The sequence below is a fragment of the Numenius arquata genome, chromosome 3, assembly GCF_964106895.1.
Source record: "Numenius arquata chromosome 3, bNumArq3.hap1.1, whole genome shotgun sequence".
Lineage (NCBI taxonomy): Eukaryota > Metazoa > Chordata > Aves > Charadriiformes > Scolopacidae > Numenius > Numenius arquata.
This window is the reverse complement of record NC_133578.1, coordinates 30,647,931-30,673,628: the sequence shown is the minus strand read 5'-3', so window position 1 is coordinate 30,673,628 and position 25,698 is coordinate 30,647,931. Positions and strand designations below refer to the sequence as shown.

Below are 25,698 nucleotides of genomic sequence, written 5' to 3'. Positions count from 1 at the left end.
GGCTGCAAGCAAATGCATGAAAAATAGGCAAGGAGAAAGAGCGGGCAAATGCTGGAGTAAGCAGCAGAAGTGAAGAGCTGGTCATGGACCAGCAGTGCAGAGCTGGCACCAGCCTCACCCACACACGAGTGACACATTGGGACTCTGGTCTCTCTAGTTTTACCTCTAAACAAGGAATACTAGGCTTGACTCTAGAACAAGCAGGCATGTGGGTAGCTGCACTATTTGGCTTTGAATAATCTCTTTCTAGACTGTTTTCTAGACTTTTTTTTTTTTTCTAGACTGTTTAGACTCTTTCTAGACTGCTTTTGCTGATTTTCCTCTAAAGTGAGGTAAGCCAACAGCATAATCATATGTGTTCCTCAGAGCTGCAATGTGAAGTGAAAAGAGGAGGAACTTGTGTGCCACAGCCCTGCACTGTTTGATGAGGAAAGCATCCTACCATAGACCAAACCAATACATAAAGGGGCTTCTGACTTTTTTTCCCTCTTTGGTAAGTCCATATTCTGTCTGTTTTTACTCACTGCAGTTGATGGAAAAAAGAAAAAAGACATGCTACACGTATTGTGAAGATAACTGTGGTATATCTAGAGTAATTTTTATTGTGACAATAGCACTCTGCTCCTGTCTTGGGTAAAAAGGATAAGCAGCATGTCAATGCCTTCATAAATAACACTCTCAAAGACAGCATGCTAAAAGAGCATGCTCTGGACTAAACATTGTTTGTCAGTAAGGCTTCCAGAATGTACAGGCATCACAGTACCAGAACGACCACAATAAAAAGAAAGGAAAGGGCTCTTCCGTAGCTATGTATGAGTAAATTATGCAGGTACATGCAACAAAATAGATTTTTCTTTATTCTTGTAATTGAGCGCTCACTTTTTTTTTTCCTTTTTTGTACAAAAGTGGATGCAACTGTACCATAAAAAGCAGAAGAGCTACACAGAACATAGTATGATTATATCTCCTGTAGCAGCTTCTTTCCTAATCCTCTTCCAAATCCCTCACGTACAAAGATAAATTCTTGCAATCCTGACATTAGGATTATTCTTGAAGTGAAACATAAGCTGTAATCTTTCTGAAGCTGCCTGCTGCTCAGAATTAGGGCTGAGTGTCTGAGCATATCCATATTGCAGGGACCCACTGGGGCTCATCCTGTGCACGATGGACTGCAGACAGTAGCTGCGCAGATGCTTCTTGTAAATTGTCATTCACAATCACTTGATCAAAGAACTGACCAAACTGAGCTTCTATTTTCTTAGCCGAATCTTCCATCTCCTGTAAATCTTCTTCCTGTGAGACACAAAATAAGAAGCTTTAATGCTGTAAAGATAAATGTACCTGCGTGGCATCTGCAGAACACCTTGGGCCATGTAAACAAGAGGTGAACAGACAGCGCCAGTGTACTTTATGTCATTTACAGTTTGTTATAGTAAATTACGTCTGTTAGAATCAGTTCCAAGTCTCTGAAACGGAGCTGACTGCCATATCCTTCCCAAGGAAATACCTTGTGTCTTGGTATGCTCCATTTGCCCCAAAAACGTTATTCTACAGATGAGTGCTGCCAGAGGATGTTAGGGACTGGAAGGAAAATCCACTAACACTCGTGTTCTTAGTCCACATTTTAATCTACTTCCCCAGTGTTCATATTTCTTTCTGCCATAGCAATCATGATTCATTCCCATATACAATTATGGAGTGAGGTCTCCAAAATTTTAAGAGGCTAAACTTGATTATGATTTGCATCAAAACAATTGTGACAATGCACTAGACCCATTATAAATACAAGATATCCATTTCCCACAAGCAGGATTTGTGTTTTATCTATAGAACTTAGTATAGAATCGATACTGATACTGTCATTAAGCATACATGAAATAACAATACATTCTTGTAACTACATGAAAAAAATATTTGATTAAATTACCGAATGAAGCACATTTCAGATATTTCAGTGCAAACAGTAAATGTACATGTTGCCTTAAATCTTGCCACAATGCAGTTAATTAAAACAAAAATATATAAAATAGCCTCTCCTTTAAAGACATTTGGAAGCAAAATGCCTCAGTCCCCCCAGGTACAAATTACAACTCTCTTGCTTCAAAGCAAATCTGGAGGGGGAAAAAAATCTCAACAAACTGAAAAAGACAAGAATAACTTAGATTTGTTCCAAGACACAATAATCTTTTAAAGAGTTAACACAGTAACATAGTAGAATGCATTATGTTCTAAACACACAATCCCAGAATAATAAACTGAGTCTCTTCCATTCCCAAATCTCACCTTGAATTTCATGTTCACATAATAATCCGTAATGATCCTGGCATTTTTACGAGTCTGCCTCATGCAGCTTATGCTGGATGGCTTGATAAATATAATGTAGGGCTTTAATTCATGAGTCCGGGCCACTTGTATGCCCTGCAAATTAAGAGTAAAAAAAAAAAAATTTAAAGTATTTCAAATGTATTCATCTCAGTTTTACTCCCATAAAAAGCCAGTCATTATCTCCAGACCTAGCAGTAATCTTTTTCAGGAACACCTACTTTAAAATGACCTCACTAATAATCCCTGGACCAGACATTGTTAAGCAACTGTAGCACACAAATCACTTAATTCTGCTTGGCAACCTTATTAGGAGATGCTTTCAACTCCAGTGAGTGAGTGGACACTGTCATTGACAGATCTCTACAATCAACAACATTCAAGATGAATCTGAATCTGTTTTTTTAACTGCTGGGGAGCTACCTTTGGAAAAAGTACACCATTATTGCTCCGTACCGGAAGAAAGTATCCTGCTTTCAAAAAATCTTTGTGCTGTGTAACATTCCCTGATGCTGACAACCATTTTTAAACTACTGCAGAGCAGTGGAAGGAACTGGAAAAAATAAAAGAGAAACAAGAAAAAAAAAAAAAGCACAGCATGTAAAGTTGGCCAAGGCACCAGATTTAAAATGGCAGTACTTTTCCTCCCTCACAGCACTTACTGAAGAGTACTATGTGCCATTACTTCATACACTTCCCAAAACTTGTCTTTTAAATTCACACCCTAAAAACCTGATACTTGGCACATCTGTTCAAATAGGAAGACTACATTTTTCCCCTCCGCTTCTTCCTCTTGTTTAGGAGAAATGTAGCAGAAGAAACCCCAAGGACATTTTTAGATGTGAAAAGACTAAAGTGTGGCCTAACGTGCCTCTTACAGCAGTTTGGCTTTTGAGTAGTGCCCCACAAGTCATGGAACTTAACTTTTATTTTAACCAGCACAAACCACTGTTAACTGAAGGCTCTGACTACACTGGGTCCACATAATTAGAGGGAAGTCTCTAAAAGTTACTGAGTGCCTCTCTTTACATTCAGTTAGACGAGATGCTGAAAGCCAGTAACCCGAACAGCTCCTGAGCACTAAATATGCAAGTAACTCAGAGAAGTTTAGTAGGATTTTGCTGGACACAGCATTAAGTCTAGTAGATATTTAGAAACTCAAGCAGTCATTAGCCTTATCTTCATCAGCAAATTCAACGCAAAGATAGAAGGAAAAAAATAAGTGAATAGTGTCTCAGTGAAAAGATTAGCATGGTAAGTAGTTCTGAAAGTGCTAGAGATAATAAAAGTAATTAAGAAAAAAAGTACAGAAGAATGCAGAGAATGCATTTGAAATTTTTTTTGCAATGCTGAGCACAGAAACATCTGGTAATCCCTATTTGAAGTACCCCTTGCCAGTATCTTCTCGGGTGTGTGTGGAAGCTGTGCAAACTAGCCTTTCTCATATAGTAAACATTTGCAAACTGTGGTCCCTAGTTGAGTGGTGGTCTACACAGCGAGCATTTGCTGGAGGTTCTTGTTGAGGTGTTTGGTCATGTGCAAGAGCAGCTTACTCCCAGCTGTTAAGTTACTTCAGAAGAGAAAAAAATGTGTGATATAATGCCCTGCTTTACTTTAATAGTTGCTGCTTTTACAAAAGAGTGTTCAGAGATAATGGAAGGACAGAACTCTCAACTAACAGGGCTTGGAGGAGGAGGAAATCCCATGCAACAGTCTCCACATGAAACTCATTTCTGCACCTTTCCACCTGATAGTGCAGCTGCTGACTTGGAAACACATGAACTATACTGCTCTGTACATACTTGCCACTGTAGTAGTCCCCCCCGTAAGACCCATGCAAAGAATAATCTATTACTAAAAAGCACCATGAGCTAAAGTGAAAAAACAAGACAAAGCAACTCACACTGTTCCAATAGCTCAAGAACGTACAGAGAATTATTTTTCCTTCCAGGAGATACAAACTGTAGCTTCCTTGCCCCTTTATTACTCACCTGTGGTTCTAAATCTATGACACAGATCTTCCCTTCATCGAGGACTGTTCTCACTGCATCAATACTGGTACCATACAGGTACCCTTTGTATTCCCCATATTCCAGCATTCTGCAACAGAAGGAAAAACGAGAATTAGAGAGTACTTGAGTCTCAAAAAGGTTCCATTTAAGGGTAAAATCTTCAAATGTAATCCAGTAATCAAGACTGAATGATCATAAAACATAGTGAACACCAATGAACAACCTCCACCTTTGCTCTTCCCCACTACACCAGGCACAAAATCAGAACCATTACACTTCACATCTCCAAAGCATGCATTTTTTACCCATCTTGTTGTTACAAATTATGTGTTTAGAGGTTGTGATTCTAATGATAAAATGCTTGTCATTTATATAGTACTAAACTTCATAAATCAAAAGATTCAAAAGCACTTGGCACAGCAGACAGAGTGTAGCTTCTGGTGCTGAGCTGGTCTGTCTTATAGGGATTATTGATGCCTAGAAAGGAGCGGACACTTTTGAAAGTTTGTCCCTTCCAGTTCAGCTGCTTATGTGGAGATGTCATCACTGCAGAGGTGCTGTGATGGAGCTGTAGATCAGGAACAGGGCTGACTCACTGCTCAATTTTAGAAAGCAATCCAGTTTCCAGGAGAGTTAAACTCATACCTTACAAGTACATCAAATGAGCTCAGCACTGGAGATCCCACTTTCTTTTAGAAGGATTCTGAGATTAATTGTGGAAAAGCTTATTTGCAACTCGACAAACACAGTTTTTGAAGCAATGGGCTCAAGTAGTTTGACCAAAATTTACACCAAACATGCATAGTAGGTATGAGTGGAGGAGCCCAAACTTGGGCCCTAACTACAACTCTGTCTTTTCTTGTTGCATTTTACGTAACAGAAGTGTAATTTGTTGCTCCTACTTACTTGTGGCTATACACCATGTTTTCAAAAGTTTCCTTTGATACGTAGTGATATTCACGACCATTCATTTCATAACTCTTCTGAACACGAGTGGTGTCTGAGAGGAGATACACACACACAAAAATCAACTGCAAGTAAATTATTGTAATTTTATAAATTAAAATGAGGCAACTTTCATGAAGGACTATAAATCAGTATTTTCATAAGTAATAAAGTGAGTTGTTTCCATTTGTTAATCCAGAGCAAAAGCCTTGACTACTCTACTGGCTGCTCAGTGGCAAGTCCTTGAAAATTAGCAAAGTACGTCTGTTTTTCTTGGAATAGAAGGAGAGAGGTTTAATCCAAATATCTGTGACTCAAACCAAGCAGGAACTCTTTTGGAACTGGTTGCACAACTGTTTTTACTCCACTGAGGTAAAATTGATTGAAGTTCATTAGGAAACATCTCACAAGCCTTCCCATGCTTGCACCTTACCCATATCTGGGATCTTAAGCACAAAAGAATTCCTGAATTTTCAACCAGCTTCAGATTCATACATTTCTTGTTATCCAAATCACAAGAACCAAATAAGCACAGGTAGAAACAATTTCAGTTATTACGTCAGAAATTAAGCCGTGTAAGTCTCATCTGAGACTAGAAGGCTAATGAGGAAAGCTGCAAAGCCTTATTAAGCACCAACTTCTGTTGCCTTCATTCTCACACCTGATCACTTAAACACTACGAACTTACAACATCCCTAAGAAACATTCTTATTTTTAAATCTAGGAAAAGTAAACATCAAGCTTAAACAAAATCACGCAGATAATCTACTGCTACTTAAAGCTTTAAGGGTTTCAGGAGCTGTAACTTGAAAATACCAGTGGCTGATTTGCTAAAACACGAAGATAGTATTTTAAACTATCCCTTCTAAAACCAAATGACTCTGGCTTGCAGTAGAACTGAAAAACCAGCCATACAGCCAAGAGCGTGTAAATATACAAAGGCAAGAGGGAGGTAACTTGAAGTTCCCTAATCACGTTTCAAGGGGGTAGTGGGGGAAAGAGGAAGAACGTTACATACGAGGTACGGCACTTTGAAACTCTCGTGGGTTACTTGCGATAAGCCTTCGCCTTAGTTCATTCACACCAACTCCTGCAGGACCTAAAAAGTTGGAAAAGCAACTAGTATTACTGACGGTCACTTTTCACATGCACAACCCCCATTTTCTAACACATTGCACACACATAAATAAAATAAGTTCCCAAAAACTGTAACAGAAGTGACCAAAGGATCTTGATCAATTCAGGGTACAAATCACCTCCTAGCAATATAGCCATAGCCAGGAGGCAACTCAGCAATAGCGTTTTACAAGAAAAAAATATTACCAAATACTTCCAGACTTAGAAAGGACAATGGATTTGCCTTTACTCAGGTAGCTTTATCAGAACACTGCAGAACAGCAGCTTCCTTTCAGTCACTATCACTAAAGACTAATTGAGAGCCACCAGCCCACTTAATACAATATTTCCTATGGAAAGCATTATTATAGATTCATAGATTCATAGGCATCTTTTTAGCTTTCCCTACTGCCCAAGATTGAGATTTTTCTAGTCTGGAGTTTAAATATTCTTCTTACCATTGCCATATCCATGCATTTAACACTGACTGTAGAAATGCCTCAACCTAAAGATGTTTTCTAGCAAGTTACACGTTTTCTCATCACTTTCTATACTAGTCTCAACCTAATATAAAACTGAACCATTTCCCTAATAAAATCCATTATCAACTAGCATTCATAACTGTACAGCTTTTTTCTGAGGACTTCATTATTATTAGTTTTTTAAACATTCACTATCTCAAGCAAAGAATGTTACATACATTAAACTTTAAATCCAACAATGGGGTCAAATTACAGATGATCACTCTTCAAACGTTGCTTTGAGAGCTACTTGCACAGTCAGCAACCATTGCAATCAGCAGCAGGAAACCTCAGTGAATTCAGTGGATCAGCCCATGAGTGTTTCCTCCCCTCTGTTACAGATTGTCAGATTTGCATGAGAAAGTAATTAACCTCTTACCAACTAGTATAATTAGTCTGTTCCGGTCTGCTGGGTGCCGCTGGTACCTAACCACTTCTTCATACGGAGCAGCAAGAGTGCTGTAACAGCTGCTGGGGCACCGAGCGTAACATGACTGCTGGTTGGTCCGGGATTTCCTGCGACACAGACGCATACTTCTACGGAAACCAGCTGTAAGGGGTAAAGACATCAGTACTGGAAAGTATATCAGAGATGCAGGCAACTAGAGCTTTAGCCTGGAGTGTGTCTTTCTAAGCCACACAACATACTGGGGTTTTGAGCTTTTTGCAGGGTGAAAGTTAGTGTAATTTCATTGCTGCACTTGGTATGTCATCTTGGTGGAATCTCTGAGCATTAAAAGACAGCTAAAGAAGTCAAATCTCACTGAAAGTCAGCTGAAAATTGGCCCAGAATTAAAGACTCCCAAAAGATCCCCAAAACAAGCCAAAGGAGAAGTTTCTGGCCACATAAAGCATCACTAGGGTGAACTGTTTTTTGAAAGTGTAGTTGGTTCACTCTCCCAAAGCAAATCTGGAACATTTGCTCCAGCCTCCAGAATGAATTAAAATATTTTAAAGGTCACTATGGTTTAGTAACAAGGATAGGTTTATTGCTTCACCTTACCATTCAATTCTGAAAACCTCACTTTTAGGTCTACTTTTCTAATGAAAGCCCTCAAAATTATTCTCAATGGGTAACAGACAGCAGAACAACATTATGTTCTAGCAAAATTAGTTGTGAAGTAAGCGAAATCTTAACAGCCAGTTAAGTTAAAATAGTGGTGGCCAGGTCTCAGTAGAAACCTAACAGGAAGAGAGATTTAAATGGAGAGAATAAGCATTAGTGGGAGGAAAGCGGCTTCCTGAAGTTAGGAAAACAGAGCAAATGAATTCTATTCAGTAAGTCTTTAGGTGAAATAAACAACAAAGCATTTTATTTAACTTCAGACACTTAATTTTAGATTAAGCACTTAATCTAGATCCAGCCCCAAACATCTTACTTATCTTTAGTCACTGCGTACCAATAAAGACTCGTTGGCCAAATTCACCAAATTCTTCCTCTTCTAGAATATGAAGAACAAATACTCATGAAATAAAAAAAGAACAGTGAAAGTTAAGGAGTTAGAGGTCTAAAAATTATTGCTGATCCCAAATGAAAAACAGTGTTCCAGTAAACATAAGGAAGTACCATGCCTAATCTCGCCATCCAGAGGGACTGGGACAGGCTTGAGAGGTGGGCCTGTGCAAACCTCATGAAGTCCAACAAGGCCGAGTGCAAGGTCCTGCACGTGAGTTGGCGCAATCCCAAGCACAAATGCAGGCTGGGGGGAGAATGGGTTGAGAGCAGCCCTGAGGAGAAGGACTTGGGGATGTGGGTAGATGAGAAGCTCAAGACGAGCTGACAATGTGCACTCACAGCCCAGAAAGCCAACCGCATCCTGGGCAGCACCAAAAGAAGTGTGGCCAGCAGGTCAAGGGAGGTGATTCTACCCCTCTACTCCGCTCTGGTGAGACCCCACCTGGAGTACTGTGTCCAGCTCTGGAGCCCCCAACATAAGAAGGACATAGACCTATTGGAATGGGTCCAGCAGAAGGCCACGAAGATGATCAGAGGGCTGGAGCACCTCTCCTATGAAGACAGGCTGAGAGAGTTGGGGTTCTTTACTGTAAGTGTGGTGAGGCACTGGAACAGGTTGCCCAGAGAAGCTGTGGATGCCCCATCCCTGGAGGTGTTCAAGGCCAGGCTAGATGGGGCTTTGAGCAACCTGGTCTAGTGGAAGATGTCCCTGCCCATGGCAGAGGGGTTGGAACTAGATGACCTTTAAAGACCAATCCAACCCAAACCACTCTATGATAATCTAATATAAAAAGCACAATACTCCATAATATGAAATTTTCAAGTATTTCATATGACCAATTCAAAGGACCAATATTTCTGTAAGAGAAAAATTAAACTTAGAAAGTCTTGGCATTTTCTAAATTACATAAGAAACTCAACATTTTATTTCATTCCTAAAATAACTAGATGCCAGACAATGTTTTGAAGTATTTATAGTGAAAAAACCTCCACATAATATAAGCTTTTCATGTGAAACCTAGCTTACAAGAATTCTTTAGTTATAACATTACAGTAACTAACAAGTCAGTAGCTCAAAATCAGAAATAAAAAATTTATAACTCAGTTTCTGCCCAATAGCGGGCTTGGAAAATACAACATGCATCTGCTCAGATCTTCCAGGCAGAATGAAGACCTGATTTTATTATTTCTTTTTAAACATCTTTGGATCGATGATATCTGTGCTCAAACATCCCAGACTGATCTGTTTCCTCCAATTCTTTTTGTCCCCATCTCATGCTGTTCCTTGTGAAGACTTAACCATTTAGGTGAGTCTTCTAAATCTCTACATGTATTTTTTAATTAAATCTCTCCCATAAAGCTCAAAAATATCAATTTCCCAATAGATCAACACTCTACCAGTTTAGAAACTACTTTATAAAGGTGTTTTGAAAACAAATAACTAACCAAAAAAAGTGTTAGCAGTGTTTAGATTTCTCTTAGGAGAAAAAATTAGGATTTTAGAAAACTAGAAAGTTATGACTCCTAATTTTCTTCTAATCATGTATATAGTTATCCAAGCTGTGCATTCCTTTTATTTAGGCCTTTAGACACAAATGAGACATACATAGGCAAATCTTTAAAGGCAGTAAATTTGCAAAGCATGAAATGTATCGTCTTTTAGCACTAGATTCTTTGACTGACAGTTATCTCATAAAGCATGCAAGTATCAAAACAAAATTAAGTACATCTTAGTTACTCTTCTTTCACATCTATACACTCTTCACTACTTGTACCTTTAAAAGACAGTTTTATTCCTACATTTCTATATGTACTAATAACTTGTTTATGACTGTAGAAAAAACTACTTGGCACAAAACTGCTTGTTCAGGACGAAGTTCAGAGTACTGTTCAGCTGACATTTGCCTGCATCATTTGTAATAATGATTTTGCCTGCATCATTTGTATCTTCAGGTCTTTTGAGCCATCATTCAAATCTTTTTGAGGATTTCTGCTTCATCTACCCTCTGTTCTATAGTATGGAGTGCAGTATGGAATCCTACAGGGAACAAGCAATTCAGCTACTGGGTATTGTAAGAGGAGGGGTACTTCCTGGTAATGCAATAAACACAGATAAATTCTAATAGATTAAAGCTTACAGGAGGCAGGGAGGAAAAAAGTTACCATTACCTTCTTTAAGCTCCTCTGCACGTTCAGATAGAGACAGACATAAAACAATTAGTTTTAAGAAGACAGTCTGTACTAAGGTTAAAAAAAAATCCAACCAGCATCATCCAATGCATTTGAGAAATTTAGGAAACAGGTACTGCAGGGTTTAAATCTAAAATATGCCTGTGTGAGCAACGAATTCTCAGTTCCCAAAAAATGAGAGACTCAGCTACAGCATCTATGACAGTATTGTACTTGCAAAATACATCACATGGATGTTCAACTATGGTTAATTTAAAGTAAAATGTAGGATAGCAAATATTTGCACCTTTATTCCTCTGACTGTCTGGACACAGCAGAGAGCTGACTCAGTGCGAGAGTAATCCCCAACTGCAGTTATCAGAAACATCCTGGCCTGAAAACAAAAGACTGTCCTGTAGACCTGCTGGTTCTGTCTTAAAAACTTTGGGCATTGCTTGAGAGGTGGAAGAGGACAAACCACCTGTGATAAGAGAAGGCCCAACTAGCAATTAGGAACCTTGTGGAGAAGAGCAAATGTAAGGTGGAATGACATTTTCTCCACAGGATTACCAAATATCTCAAACAAGAAGTTTAGCAGTAGTAGATTTTTTTTAGTGGAAAAATGTTTATTTTAGAAGACTTAAGTTTTGCAGAACTCTGAATATGCTGTAAATAGGTAACTGTTCCTTATAAAAAACAACTCCAAAACCCAAAACCAGCTTGGTTAAAAAAAAAAAAAAAAAAAAAAGCACTGCTTGATTGTATGTCTTACACATAAATCATTCACTTTATAAAAGCATTTTTGTTTCCTGTATGCAAGCCACGCACACAATCAGGAATCCAGAACAGCTCTCCTCTTTACCACATCTACTACTATAGGCACTGGGGATTCAAGCCTCTGTTCCCCTAAGGTAATCCAATTGTCTGCTGACATCAGTGCAGCCCCTGCTGTCACAGCTTGTATAACTGATTAGGATTTGATAAATAGATCTGGTACTAATGCACGAGAAGAAACACTCACACTTGTGGGATAACAGGACAAAAACCTTACTACTAAGGTAATCAAAGAGCAAGAGGAAGACTTAAGGCAACAGGATTTTACATAATGGCTTCTCAAGCCAGAATACCTTCTAAAGCTAAAATGGCATTCTGTTTTTTGTCCCCTACTTGTTTTTAAGGCACTTGCTCTGGACACCCGTCTCGCAGCAGAACAATAGCAAGGAATTTGGAGTTAGTTGAGAGGAACTTACCAGATTCAAATGTTTCTTCATCTTGTTTAGTAATCCGGACAGCAAAAATATTAAAATAAATTAAAAATTTAATTATTTTCCTCTTACAGAATTTCAGAATCAGAAATCAATTTTCCAGCTCCTATCAGTCTGTCTCACACATACTTTCCCCACTTCACTTCCTTCTACACTGAGGTGGCAAAATACAGCTCACCATGCTTGAATTAACTGTCTGGCCTTGCTCCACCCTGTCCTACAGGATCACATCCCTCCATGAGAGCTTTCTGAATTACTTTGGGAAAAGGAAGAATGAGGTGTGCTGCTTTAGGGAGCAAGTCAAGCCAACAGTCTTCATATGTACTATTTACATATGAAAATCTATTCCTGCTCAGTGCCTAAAAGTATATTCTCCTGAGATCAGTTTCTTGACAATGAATTGTATGGGTTCTCCAACACTACAATCATCTGTGGCAATAAATCTACAATAGGCAAAAACTATGGTGACATTAGAGCCACAGTCCAAAACTTGGATCAAAAAGGTTGGATCTCACTCAGACAGATATTTTTGGGGTGGTCCCTCTTTTCGGCACAACACATCACTATAAGCACTGTGCACCAGAACTGCAAACGGTTCATTTTAATACAGGAATACAGGATAAGGTTCCCAGGGTACGAAAAGCAGAATGAGTGTTTTTATCTGGGAAACAAAACTGGGCTTTAACTAGCTACTACCCTGAAGCAAATAGAATAATCTCAAGTGAATTCAGTTACCTGTTTCCACACACTTCTCATCAATCTGCATGTCATCCTCTGCAGATCAACACAAGGAAAAAAATTCATCTGAATTAGAAAAACACTGGGGGGTAAAAAACCTTACAGATCTTACAAGACTGAACTCAGACATCAGAAAGAAAATATTTGAAGCTCAGATCAGCTTTAGCCATCTTTAAAGATTTTAACACTTAAATGCAACTAACATGTTCCCTGTCTTTAGTGAGCAAAAGGCTCTTCTTAAACTCGTGCTCTGAAGGCTTTGTGGCAAACACGTCTAACTTGAATTCTCCTTTTGAAATAATCAAAGGTTTAACATGGCTGTCACTCTGTTTATCCTGTAGATATCTATTTATTAAGTACCACCATGACAGAATATAATTTTCCACTCACTCCCTTCTCTCCTGTAGCTTTTATAAGTGTGTTTCTTTCCAGTATGCTTCACTCAAGGAAAGTGTTTTGTTTGGTTGATTTTATTAATATTTTTACAAGGAAGAAAAGGAAAAGGAAAGATGGATTCATCTCCATCTCCATACCACATCAATTCACATCTCTGAAGTGCAATCTCATGGGATCACAACACCACACTGTTCATGTGTTCCATTCTTGCATGCCCCTCCAGATAGGCCCAGCAGGAGCTATTTTCCAGTTACAGGGCAACTGTCAGGGCATCTGTCAATCGTATTCTGCTTCTTACAGTATGCTGTAAAGAAATAGTCTCAGAACTGCTCAGATCAGCTGCTGAAGATGGGAGAGAAAGAACGAGAGGAAAAGAGAAAGAGGAAAGAGTAGTCTTTCCTTCCTCAAAGCAACCCATCCGAACTCTCCGTTCCCCACCAGATAATGCATAGCTTAAGTTTTCACTTTAAGACAATGTAAGCTTCTACTATTTCAATGAAAAAAGACTTGATTTCAATTATGCTAAGCACACAAAATGCCAAGAACTTGGGTTTCTTTTGCATGTATTTGCCAAATGGCCTCATTTCTGACAACTTTTTAAAAAGCTGATAAACCAATGTGCTATATTGATTCCAGGTACAGGAATGTAATGTTGCCCAGATACAATCTCCTACCTTCTTCCACAGTGCTTACTGCCCACAGCATATCCATTGAAGCAGTTAAAATGCAATAAAATGATGGTGAAAGAGAGCTCCAGCTCTAACAGACAAAGCAATAAGTGCAAGAAGAATCCTAGGCAATGAAACACACTCAATCTGAGAGTCATTAGAAGAGATGTTTTATACTAGTATAAAGAACCATAGAAGAAAATGGGGAGAGAGAAAATGGGAAGAATGTTCTTTGGGAATAATTGCATGTTTACAAGAAGTTACAGTTGGCAGAGGATAATGTTTCTGGATTGTCACCACAAATAAACTTACGGGCAGTGTAGCTTGTCTTACACCTTAAGGAAAAAAGTTCTATCTTTCTCTCAATTGTTTTGATGACAAAGAAACATTCTAAACGTATCGCATGGCATCTTCCAGTGCAGAACTGTTATCTGTGTTCCTGGAAAGCCAGGCTAGTACAATCGTCACCTCAGACTTATTCACACCCAATTCTCCTAGAGCGAATTGGCTCTCCTAGATTTTACAGGCTTCAGAAGGAGTTGAGTTCACAGCTTCTCTCACACTCAGACCCCAAGTACACTGGCAACTACCACCATCAGTACTTCAGGTACAACTACCACTAAGTATTTATTTTCCTAGGGATAGTTAACACACTTCTGAGGTTACAATGTGGCTCCAGAAACAATGTCTTTGAATTAAATTGAATTGTATGACCTTCTATTTCAGTATCCCTGGAAATAGAGACAAGACCTTTCTTTCCTACTCTACCATTCAAATAACTTTTCACTCACACAGTGATGATTTGAGACAGAGATGGGGCTGGAAAGGCTGAGACCACCAGAATTCTCGCTGCTTCCTACAGAGAAATAAATTTATCACAGTTAAAGAAACAAAACAGTCTACAAGCACATTAAGCTCCAGTCAGATTGACTGCTTACAGGTAAGATCAATCAGTACTGAGCTGACAAAGACACTGAGAATGGAAACATTATCTATATTTTAACCCATTGTAAAGTCCTGAGAGGAAGCTGACATGCTATCAGAACTATTTAAAGGCAATTTCTAAATCAGCTGCCCAAAAGTATTTAGAGTATTTTCAGTTTATCTCTAAGGACAGGAAGATAAACCATACTGTGGTACAGACTCTTGGAAGTGGAAGTGCGTGCTACTGCTATGGGTAGTAGTACTGCTGCCTCTGTTACCGCACAGAGCTTCTTGCTTGCAGCCTCAATCGCAACCTAGTCTGACTTCCACTTTCATTTACAAACCACATGCTTTCCCAAGGATAACACAGATGGCACATGTGGTTAGAGGATCAAACTGAAAAGTGTGCTACAGCAGTTTAACTATTCCGGTTCTGAAAGCATATAGTGTAAAAATAATGGGCTATTTATGCAGAAAATAATAGGCAAGGGATCCTTGTTCTTCCTTGAGCATGTGTTTTTGTTTCTCTTTTCTTTTAATCTGATCTACTCAATTTTGACTAAAGCTGAAGAGGTTGCTCATGCCTCACAAGACATCTTTAAAAAAAATAGTGTTTCTTGATACAGCTATGCCCTTATACTATACACTTAGTATCCCACTCTTCTCCTCCCTTTTTTTTTTGTAATTCCTAGATGATGGTCCTAAACAGTCAGGGCCCTTAATTTCCACCCATCTTCCAGCTGCTACACTCCACTAAATGTCTTAGCAACTAACATAGAGACTAGGCAACCCCTGAAAACGTCTTAGACATCAATTTAAGATTACATAGGTGCTTTCAAAAGCTTGTTCTCACATAGGCTCTCTTAGGGGAAGGAAAGCAAGAAGTTGGAGAACAGAAAGAAGAAAGATGTTTGTCAGATGTTACTCTGAATCATACTGCTATATAACTTGTGAAAATTTTAAAAAGTGAAGTCTGAATAACTGGCTAATTTTTTTAATTGGAAATCAGAAAAATTAAGACTTCTTTACCGTTTAAGAAGATGATTTGAGGGTATAAGTCCAGCACAGGCACTGAGATCTGAAACTTTCCTGGCCTGCCACCAAAAAGCATCATTCTGGTCCACAATCTGGAGTATTTCACCCTTCTTAAAAGGCAAACCTGCGTCAGCACATGGTATGGCAGGATCTTGCAAGGGCCAGTAATCTGCCATTGCTCGCACATAGACCTGATAGAGAAAATATACATGAGTAAGTGGAAGCCATGTTTAGAACAGATACAACATGCAACAGCATACTGATGTCAGCTGAGAGGTAGCCATAAAGGAAACTAACACTTTAGGGATTGCAATAAACTTCTAAACAACACCATTTCTTTGTATCACACCATTAGACATTATTGGGGTAGCTGTTTTTAGTAACAAATTGAAAAAAAGAATGTCTCTTACTGTTGTTTGGTTGCTGACAGGTCGATCAGAAACTGGAATTAATTTGAACATAATTGTCCCCTGAGACAGGGCCTAAATGATTTAAAAAGGATTAAGATATGACTGGTATTCAGCACAAATAACCAAACATTGGCAGCACAAACTTAACACAACATGACTTTGAGGTTACTATAACGTCTATATTACAAATAGAATTTAGGCAGACAGAGTTAATACGACAATACTGTATTTTTTTTTCAAAAGGAAACTCAAGAATTAAACTTCAAATTCTTGCTAAATATTTCTAATTCAATGAAATCTATGTTTCATTATAAATATATACAATTTCAAGATTAATTGATACCAAACTTTTCTACTGAAATCTAATTTAAATTAGCAGCAGGGTCTGGTTAGACAAGTGATGTAAAAGGGGAAAGAAAAAAATATTTAAGAATTAAGCTTTCCAATAGAGTTTGTATTTCTTACACCTAGAAATAGTACAAACAAGGAAATAACACATAGAAAGACTTGATACTGATTACATATAGCAGTACGTTACTGACTGGCACTAACACTTTGCAGGGAAGAACCCTGAAAGATTGTGGGCAAAATCATAAGTAAGTAACAGGGACAGGTCAACAGATTTCTTCATGAGAATTTTCACAACAGTAATTACCACTGCCCTTTTTTACAAGGCGAGGTATGTAGTTTTCAAGTTCGTTCACTCTGCTTTAGTGCATTTTGTAATACGGACTCTTATTAGAACAGCACCTTTCCACAACTTGTGGAATATTAACTGAGTGAAACTACTGATTCATAATTTTTCTGGAAAAGTATAAATAAATTAATATTTTTCCCAGAAGCTGCAGGTGGAATTGCCACAATTAAGTTAGTTTTTGTCCAGAATAGGCATTAGATTTAATTCTGGTTTCATACATTCCAATTTCATGAGCAGTTGTGAACTTCATCCACAGTAAGGAAACGATCTGAATTTTCTGTTAAAAGTTTCAGACTTTCTCCTCGAAGAGTGTGAGTGAATGAGTGTAAAAGAGACAGCATACAATTACTCTTAAGGTACGAAGTAGAAAAAAGATTCAATACCAGAATACTAATAACTTGCTCAGGCTCAAGTCCCTCAACAGGAACTCCATTTACTTCCACCAGTTTGTCTCCAGCGTACAGCAACCCTACAGTGAAAACAAAAGTTTTCTTTCAAAGACTTTTTCTTTCAAAGACTTCTGGAGCAGCAGAAGTCTTGTGACAGCATGGATTATCTTGAGTAGGCAAGGCAGGGACACACAGATATACCACAGGTTTGGAAGTCCGCATTAAAAGTTTCCATGCACCAGGTATGCAGGAAGACATTTTGGATTTAGGCTATATTGCCCCTGGATAGGACTGCAGACTTCTGTGGTTCACAAGCAGCTTGCATGCTGCAGTTTTCTTATTTCCTCCTGCCTCCTACATACAGCATGTTTACAGTCTATTGATTATTTGCCTTAGAAGCAGCAGAAACATTTAAATATAGCTCAATGTCCCAAAGTAATTTCTGAACCTATTCTAGCTAAACCCATTCTAGCTAAACCCATTGTATTGACAGACCATGAGACTTGGAATCAGACCCTTAAAAATTCCAGGTGCAGTGGGAGGCCTTGGAACTCCTCTCTGTCCTTTACAAAGTCTTTACAGTATTGTTTACTTTTATATTTTCCTTCAGCTCAATTAAAACATTCATCAATCTAGGAACTTAATCAGCTGTTGTCTACAGTTTGGGTTTTCTTTTTATACAAAGGCCAGAAAATACTTAAAAGGAACTGTTTTATAATGATTACAGTTCAATTTTACTTCTGATGTTGTACATTTTAGTTATGTTACATTTCCCAAGCAACATGAAACACATTCAATTCTAGGATGACAAAGTAGTAGCATTCCCAAGGAAGCTCACCGGAAGATTGCTTAGCAACTAATGCTACCAAAGTGTTTAGTAGACTAGGGCCAAGAAGTATTACTACATACTCCTTATCTTATAGAAGCACAGAATACTGATGTTTTCCATTTCTCCATTAAGGAATGAGCTGCTGGTATTCATACCACACTGCAGTTTGGGATATTCTTGATCAATCTCATGATAAATTTATCCAGGTATTGGTGCCAAGAATACATAATGAAAACTGGATTTGTACCCTCAGCTCAGTCTCAAACATAGCACATTCATATGAAAATTAATGAAACCAGAATCAAAGTCACTGCAACGTATCACTATTTACAGTGCTGTCCAATGTACACATCGTCTTGCTCTATAATGGAAGACTAATTGTAGAAGTGAAGCTATTATCTTAAAATATCTTAAGTTCAATGTTTTGTATTACTTTGTTTCAAATTATACATACCACTTCTGTCTGCTAGCCCACCATGGATCACACGAGCAACCGTTATGTCACCTGTTATCTCATGGCGTTTAATGGTGGCACCCTGGCAAATAAAAACAAAGGGAAAACACACTGACCACTGAAGAATGCCCCCGCCTCCACCTCCCATCCCGGTAAGTTTCCTTTCACATCACAATTCAGATCTTCGCAATGACAAAAAGGCATTGGAAGATGCAGCCTTTTTAACACCACACAGATATAGCAATAATGTATCATTATTAGTACTAAGTCCTTCAATGTCATTCATACCAAAATAACCTCATAGATAAGATTTCCTACAGTTAGTCAATCTCAAATGTTACAGCTATCTTTTCGTACAACAGATTAGCTAAGCTATATGATGTTTTCCGCTTATAAGCACAAATGATTTCCAAAGAACCTTTCAGAGTCTCTCCTCCCTTCCATAGTATTTTGGCCAAGTGAATAACTCTCAATCCGATTTGTGTTTTCATTATGAGGTAGAAACATCTGCCAAATGTTCAAACCCTGAGCGGAAAAGGCACTCAACAACCTCCTATAGTTGCACCCACACTGAGCAGGGCTACATGGTCTAAGGCCCTCAACAAGTCTTGTTGATTCTATAAAAACTGGACAAAAATGCACACAATCTCTGTGACATTTCTGGAAAGAAAAAAATATGCATGTGATGCATTATCGATGCTTGTGTAAGTTAAAATAATTTAACAGACATCAGAAAGTTCCCTCACCAGAGGCTGGTTGTTTTTCACTAAGCAGACAATCCTCATAGCTTCCTCATTTTCAGGGATGTTGTCTGGCAGCGGTGGAAGGGTTGGTTCAAAATCTTTCTGGGCCACAGTATCATGAGCAGATAGCAAGGCCTGTTACAAACAAAAACAAGGAAACTAACCAACCCATAAGCAAAGATCACACTATAGAACAGCTTTAAACAGTGACTGGTCAGAAAACAAAACCCAGCAAATAAGTTCTTATGTAAACATAGATCCCTTTCACACACTGACATTTTTCTTCTTTCCACTTGGAAACTCGATCTGTGAAATAAAATTTTAAGAACAGTTCCCCTCTGCTTCTGGAAAACTTACAAAAAATGAAACACTTCTATTTGGAGCTGTAGGGTAAAAAATGCAGGCTTTGCAATTAGAAGGAAAATTTAGTTTTATATGTCTGCATCAACCACTCAGAATGTAACTTTGTAAGAAACATCTCTCTCAAACATAGCCCTTAAATAAAATGCAGCCCACTGCAGTTACTTCAGATACACAGTCCACATCTGATTTCACAACTAGGTTAGTTCATGACTAGGAAACTATGTTTCTTCTGGCTCCTTTGCCAATTCTCGTGAACAGCTGGCCAGCTGTTTCCATTCCCACTGCAGACAGCTCTATGGGCAAACTTTTTCTTTCCGTAGGGAGGACTTGCCTTGAAGTGCGGAGCTCGCAGCAGTCGTCTTAGCTCTTTGATCTCTCCAGACTGAGGGGCTTCACGCAATAACTCCACTACCTGATAAATGTAAGAGAGAAAGCACAGAGACTGGTTCTGGAGGACAATTAATTTAAAAAGATCTCAGTTGAATTTAGAGGAATATGGTATGGTAAAAGTGTTAAGCCCCCCCCAAGTTATATGACTTGGAGAATATCCATAGGGTTTGCTCTAGAATTGGACAATATGACCACAGCTGCACAACACTCAGCCAGGCTTATTTTAGTTCAGACACAGCACCATGTGCTCTAAATTTGTTTTTTCTCCTATGCCTCAACCAGTTTCATCACTAGTGTTGGTTTCTCCACTTAGTCATCAATTCTCCTGCTAAATTCAGAAAATGAAGAATTAATAAGCTATTATGATTAGAAAAAAAACAAAAAGCTTTTCAAAATCCTCAGACGGCTTGATTGTAGCCATAACACTGAACCACACAGTTACACGGGAAGAAAAAATATATGACCAGTGGTTAAAACAAATAATTTCTGTATTCATCCCACTGGCCAGTGCTCATGCAGTCTAGTGATCACAGCTGTACGCATTTCTCATCCCTACCCCCACCCCCCCCAACACAGTAAGAGTTATCAAGTAGTTTGCCAAATGTGTGATGAGGGAATCTTTCAAGTTTATATAGTGTACTCAGACCTGAGACACAAAACAAATACCAGAACACTCATATCTGCAGCTAGGCTGACCAATTTCGTATGAGTAAATAAAGCAATACACAGTCTTACCTCACGAGTCAATGCACGTGCCTGCAGTGTGACAGGAGGTGGTCTTTTTCCGAGGTAGTGTTGGAGGCATTCATAAATCTATTGCATGCCACGACAAACAAGACAATGAATGATGATATGATCTGTTCACATGATTATATAGATACGTACACAACACACAATGGACAATATTGTATTTCTAAGAAATTGTCAGTCCAACTAGAGCCAAAGAGCTTGCAATCTCAATCCTTAATGTCTATATGCATCTGGAATCAAGCCTATAATCCATTGTCTTTCATGTTATCATCCAGCTAGCCAGTTATGCTCTAGTTCTGAATTTTCGAATAAGAAAAGCTGATTACACAGGACAATAGCTCGATAGCATCAGTTCTCTGACTTGATTCCTTCCCCTAGTCGCAAAGTTCCCCTTTGTTAATCAAAGTAACTTTAACTTAACAAAGTAAATTTAACAAAATAAATCACAAAATGGCCTTATGGACATTCTTATCCACTGCGAGTTTTTCTTCTTTTTAAATGTTTACATTTTAAAATCCTTGTTAGAGGAAAAGCAGAATTTGTACAGAATTTGTCTCATAGATACAATTCTGCTCAAGAGAGCACCAGCTAAAACTCTGTTCTATAACAACATGAAGTCTTCAACTACACATCAGATCAGTGTGGGCAAAACCAAAAAATATAATTTCACAAGCATCCATGCCAAATAGTGGGATGTATAGCCATACAGGGATTTAAGAATAGAAAAGACAGCTCAGCAGTGCTGGTTCAGCCTGTCTCCATCTCCCTGGCCTTAATATGCATGTGTAAAGTAGGACATTACAAAAGAGAATACCTTTTTTTTTTTATTTTAAAGCAAAAGTGGTTTTGTTCACCTTGACTACTGATGTTAGGAGTGACATTGGGACTATTGGCACTTAGCATGAACAAGCATTTATTGTCCTGATATGGCAAAAATAAAGTAGCTGTCCCCCTACAGGTTGTCCTCTAGGAAACCTTTGCCTTCATAGGGGAATATTACTTTACCTTTAAAAGTGCTTGCAGCCAGCGAGATCTGAGCAGGTCATATAACATGCCAACACCATTGACATCTCTTTTACAGAGCAAACTCAGTTCTTGTAGCACTAGAGTCAGAACATGAGATACACCTGAGCCCAAGAAACAGAAAAGCGCAAGACATTTCAGTACAAATAGAAGACCAGCCAAAGCCAAACAGTGACCCAGGCCTTTGCAAAGCAGCTTTCCTCAGTTTATACGTCCAATAAGTGTACCCATTTCCTGTCTGCTTTGCTTGTTTCCTGCCATCAACTCTGTTGCAGAAGAGCTTTATTTTATTGCGTTATTAACCAACAGGGCTAGGTCAATACTAGCAATTTTCAACTGACCTGTGAGAAAAACACACAGGAAATCTCACACATATCAGTCTGGGTTCAAGCTTGTACTTCTCACTGAGAAAAGGTAAACATAAAAAGTTGTCTAGTCCATTTTATAGGCTTTTCTTTTAGATGACCCACTGTTTGGGCCAGGAAGCATCTGTTTTTCTCCACTCTTGAGAAGTGCAAACATTTTGCAGAATATCACTAATGAAAATGCAAATTCCTGTCAAATACATACCATTGTCACAGACACCCCCAACACATCCCAGGAAAGGGGAAGAACCGTTCCTACTACAGGAACAGTATTCTAATACAGTGGAAAACTGAAAAATCCAACGTCTTTCTAAAATCTCAAGGAGGCAGAAACTAAGAGGTAAGAAACAGACAAGATGTTTCACAAAGCCAGGCCTAGATACAAACTGGAATTTTGTGAGTGCATGGAATTTAATTTTACCTCAGAACTGACAAGAGATCATTTCTGGTATTTAGCATTCTTCCCAAGAAATACAAGGTTTATAACAGCACTAATACAATATCATATCAAATGCTAGGAGTTGGATTCATTAAGCTACACGGGTTCTTAAAAAGACCGTAAGAGTTGGATGCCTGCCTCCCACTGAATGTCAAAGGAAATTTTGTTCTCAACTCTTGTGTATTTTGGTAAGCACAAGCTGTCCCTTTGCTTTTTAGTGCCAACGTAATCACATGCTATGATTTTAACTGGAGACTTTCCTTTATATTTATTTGCTTACAGCATTAAACTTGGCATGTTTCATTGAGTAGTATTGTAATACAAGAAAAATGTTGAAATAAAACCAAGACACTAGGAGCTTCTAAAGTTACAGCAGCCAAAGTCAAAACAATAATTTCCTAACACTAAAGCTCATCCAGCAAACCCAGAATAGCTGAGTATACTCTACTGCAGGCAATATCATCAGCTGCTATCATCCAGTCACCACAATTAACCTAAACCTGGAAGTCCTTCTTTACTTATTTATCTCCCGAGAACCATGTTTGTAGCCACTGGCAGTTAATTTTTTCTTGTATCAGCTCTAGACCTCAATGTTACCAACACTTATGTGAGATCTATCTTCAGCTTTAGTTTCACTGAAGTGTTCTCCTTATACATGAATTTATACACGTACTTGCCTGCTAAGTTTCTGCAGATAAGACTTTTGCCTCAATCATCAGACAGAATTATTGAGTATCCAAACTGGGAAAACCTGGAAATGTACCTCATTATCAAAAGCACCATCTGTTTCTGGAAAGCAGAAAGCTAAGCACTTACAAAAATTATAAACTCAGTGAACCCTGACAGTGAGACCCATAGGGAAAGTATCTCCCAAAACACAGTTAAGTTAAAAGGATTTTCTTCTACAGGAACTTCCTGGTGCCTAATAGAACATTACGTTTGGTAGAGACACTTTTAAAGATCATTTCCTCATTACTGGTTGCCTCTTTTTGAGATTATTTGTACTATCTATCTCCTGGAATGCTATCCCTACATCAAACTGGGTTCAAATAGACCAAAATGTTCCATGCAGAAGCACAAACCTTCAAACAATAGCGAATCATTTCCTTAAGCAAAAAACCCCCTTCTTGCACTTACTAGTAATTCTTGATACAGCTGCAGAGACCCTGGACTTTATAAGCCAGAAACAAACACCAGGTATTCTCTTCTGATGCTTTCTAAATTAACTGCATACCACCATTAAACATCAAGAATCATTCCAGTTATTAAGTAATAATACTTCTAGACATGTTCATCTCTCTCGTGACTCAACTGAAGAAGAATTACAGGGACCAGGGAATAAACCTTTTTTCCAGTTTTATTTCTCTTTAAAAAAAGAGATGTAAAAGTCATGAGTACCATTATCTTGACTGCAGACCGTTGGCACCTCCATCTCTTCCTTTATTCAAGGAGATTCCACCTGCTTCTTTGAATATTTCATTCACACACCAAGTAGGCTTCACAAAGATAGATGCTGAACTAGGGAAAAGAGCACACTCTCATCAGAATACCGACAGGCATTTTAGATTGATAAGAAAGCAGAATTTAAAAGAAAGGGGAAAACATTCCTATTTGAAATGCACAACAGGTTGCCAGCATAAGTTAAATACATGAGTCCCACCTGTAAATTCAGTTACCCACCAGCACCCAAAATGCAGGCAGATAAACCTCAACTGCAATATGACATTTGATTTCCTTCATGGAATTGTCATTAGCTTCCTTCATTAAGCTATCTAAAATAACAAGCTGTTTGAAAAAGTTGTGGAACAGAACATGTAAAGTGCACTACCATGGAAATCTGTAATTTTTTCCAAAGACTTTTAAAGCTTGTTTTACATAAATATAGCTTGGAAAATAATCACATTCAAGAACTTATTACATTTAATTCCTCTTACTATTAACAAAATATTAAAATTGAAAGACACCAGAGTTTCTACTGAATTTTCATTGAGCAAGGACATGATTTTGAAAAAAAAAAAAAAAAAAAAAAAAAAGAGAAAAAGAGGGATCCCTGGTTTTAGGTTTGAAGGATTTGTTCCACAAAGAATTTGTATTTTCCTCTATTTCCTCACAGAATCAGAGATAAAAAAAACTCAAACCCAAATAAAAATGTCCATATCTTACCTTCCTGGTATCATATACTCTCTCAGGCAATTTATAATTGGTTGCTACTTTTAGAGATCGAGTCAAAGAAGTTATTTGCTAATCTGAAAAAAACCTCCTCAGTATATACTACCTTACTACTTTTTTCTTTAAATTTTAAAATAGGAATTTTTAAGTAATGCAGGAAGCGAACACTTAACGCTAATTAATCTGTAGCCATGTTGCACTGACCTTTTCACATACAAAAATATGCCTTCTAAAATTTTCTTCCAAATTCCGTCCTTCCCTTAAACTTCTGTGACAACCTGTCACTACTTGTAATGTTCCCTTAGACTAGAAATGGAGGAAGCTCTCCAATCTACTGCTAATAGGAAACAATGCAGTACGAGATTGCTTCAGAGAATTCTCAGAACTCTTCCCTGCAAACAAGTATGGAAATTCCCCAGGGAACATCGTATGGTGTATTTATAGCCCAAAGCATCAGGAATCCATATATGAAAGATCTGAAGTATTTCACAATCTTCATGACATCCTAGTTGGTCTAACTTCAAATCACATTTGATACAAGTTTGAAGATACTGTCCTGATTACCAGTATTGTAAGATTACTCTTAAAGAGGTAAATATTTGAACTGGTCACGCAAGAGATGATTCAGAGTACAAGTTAAAAAGACTGTACCATCAGATACCCGAGCACTCCAGCCAATAGGAACCACAGTGTGATATTGTATGTACAGTGAATGCCTTACCAAATTCTGTTAAATATACAGTAGTTTATCTGCTGGATTAGTAAAGCAAAAAGGCAGCCATTTTCCTCTAGATTGTTCTATGGACAGAAAACATCAAAGGTACAAGCAGGAAAAGTATTATCTTGATCTACTTACAAAAGCAGAAGGCATTACTGTCACTTTTACTGCACTTCTTAATACTTATTTTTAGAACATGCTTCCTCTCTCCTGTTAAATCATAAAACTGCTTTCAAAAGGCAGCAGAAATTAAAGGCGGAAAAATCAGAAGTTATGAGATTATGATTCAAACGTTTTATTACTGAGTATTGGTAATTCATTTCAAGTTATCTCTATAGGATACTCTGTGATACATCTTATTGAAATTCTAATCCAAAGATGGCTTGTAAAAT

At 38.1% G+C, this 25,698-nt stretch overlaps 1 protein-coding gene across 1 annotated transcript; it reads right to left on the bottom strand.

The window, feature by feature from the left end:
- Positions 1-835: 835 nt before the first annotated feature.
- On the bottom strand, positions 836-23,872 carry MPP4 (MAGUK p55 scaffold protein 4). The gene is made up of 21 exons (XM_074145571.1): positions 23,818-23,872; positions 21,598-21,719; positions 20,578-20,655; positions 19,784-19,864; positions 19,093-19,224; positions 18,347-18,428; positions 17,058-17,143; positions 15,978-16,049; positions 15,562-15,758; positions 14,400-14,464; positions 13,615-13,632; positions 12,542-12,580; positions 11,792-11,812; positions 10,542-10,556; positions 8,317-8,358; positions 7,296-7,466; positions 6,298-6,378; positions 5,241-5,334; positions 4,314-4,422; positions 2,284-2,418; positions 836-1,293 (listed from the first exon to the last, which is right to left on the bottom strand). Exons 1-21 carry the CDS (start codon positions 23,849-23,851, stop codon positions 1,102-1,104), a joined length of 1,866 nt encoding a protein of 621 aa, XP_074001672.1. The 5' UTR covers positions 23,852-23,872; the 3' UTR covers positions 836-1,101.
- Between the last annotated feature and the right edge of the window lie 1,826 nt (positions 23,873-25,698).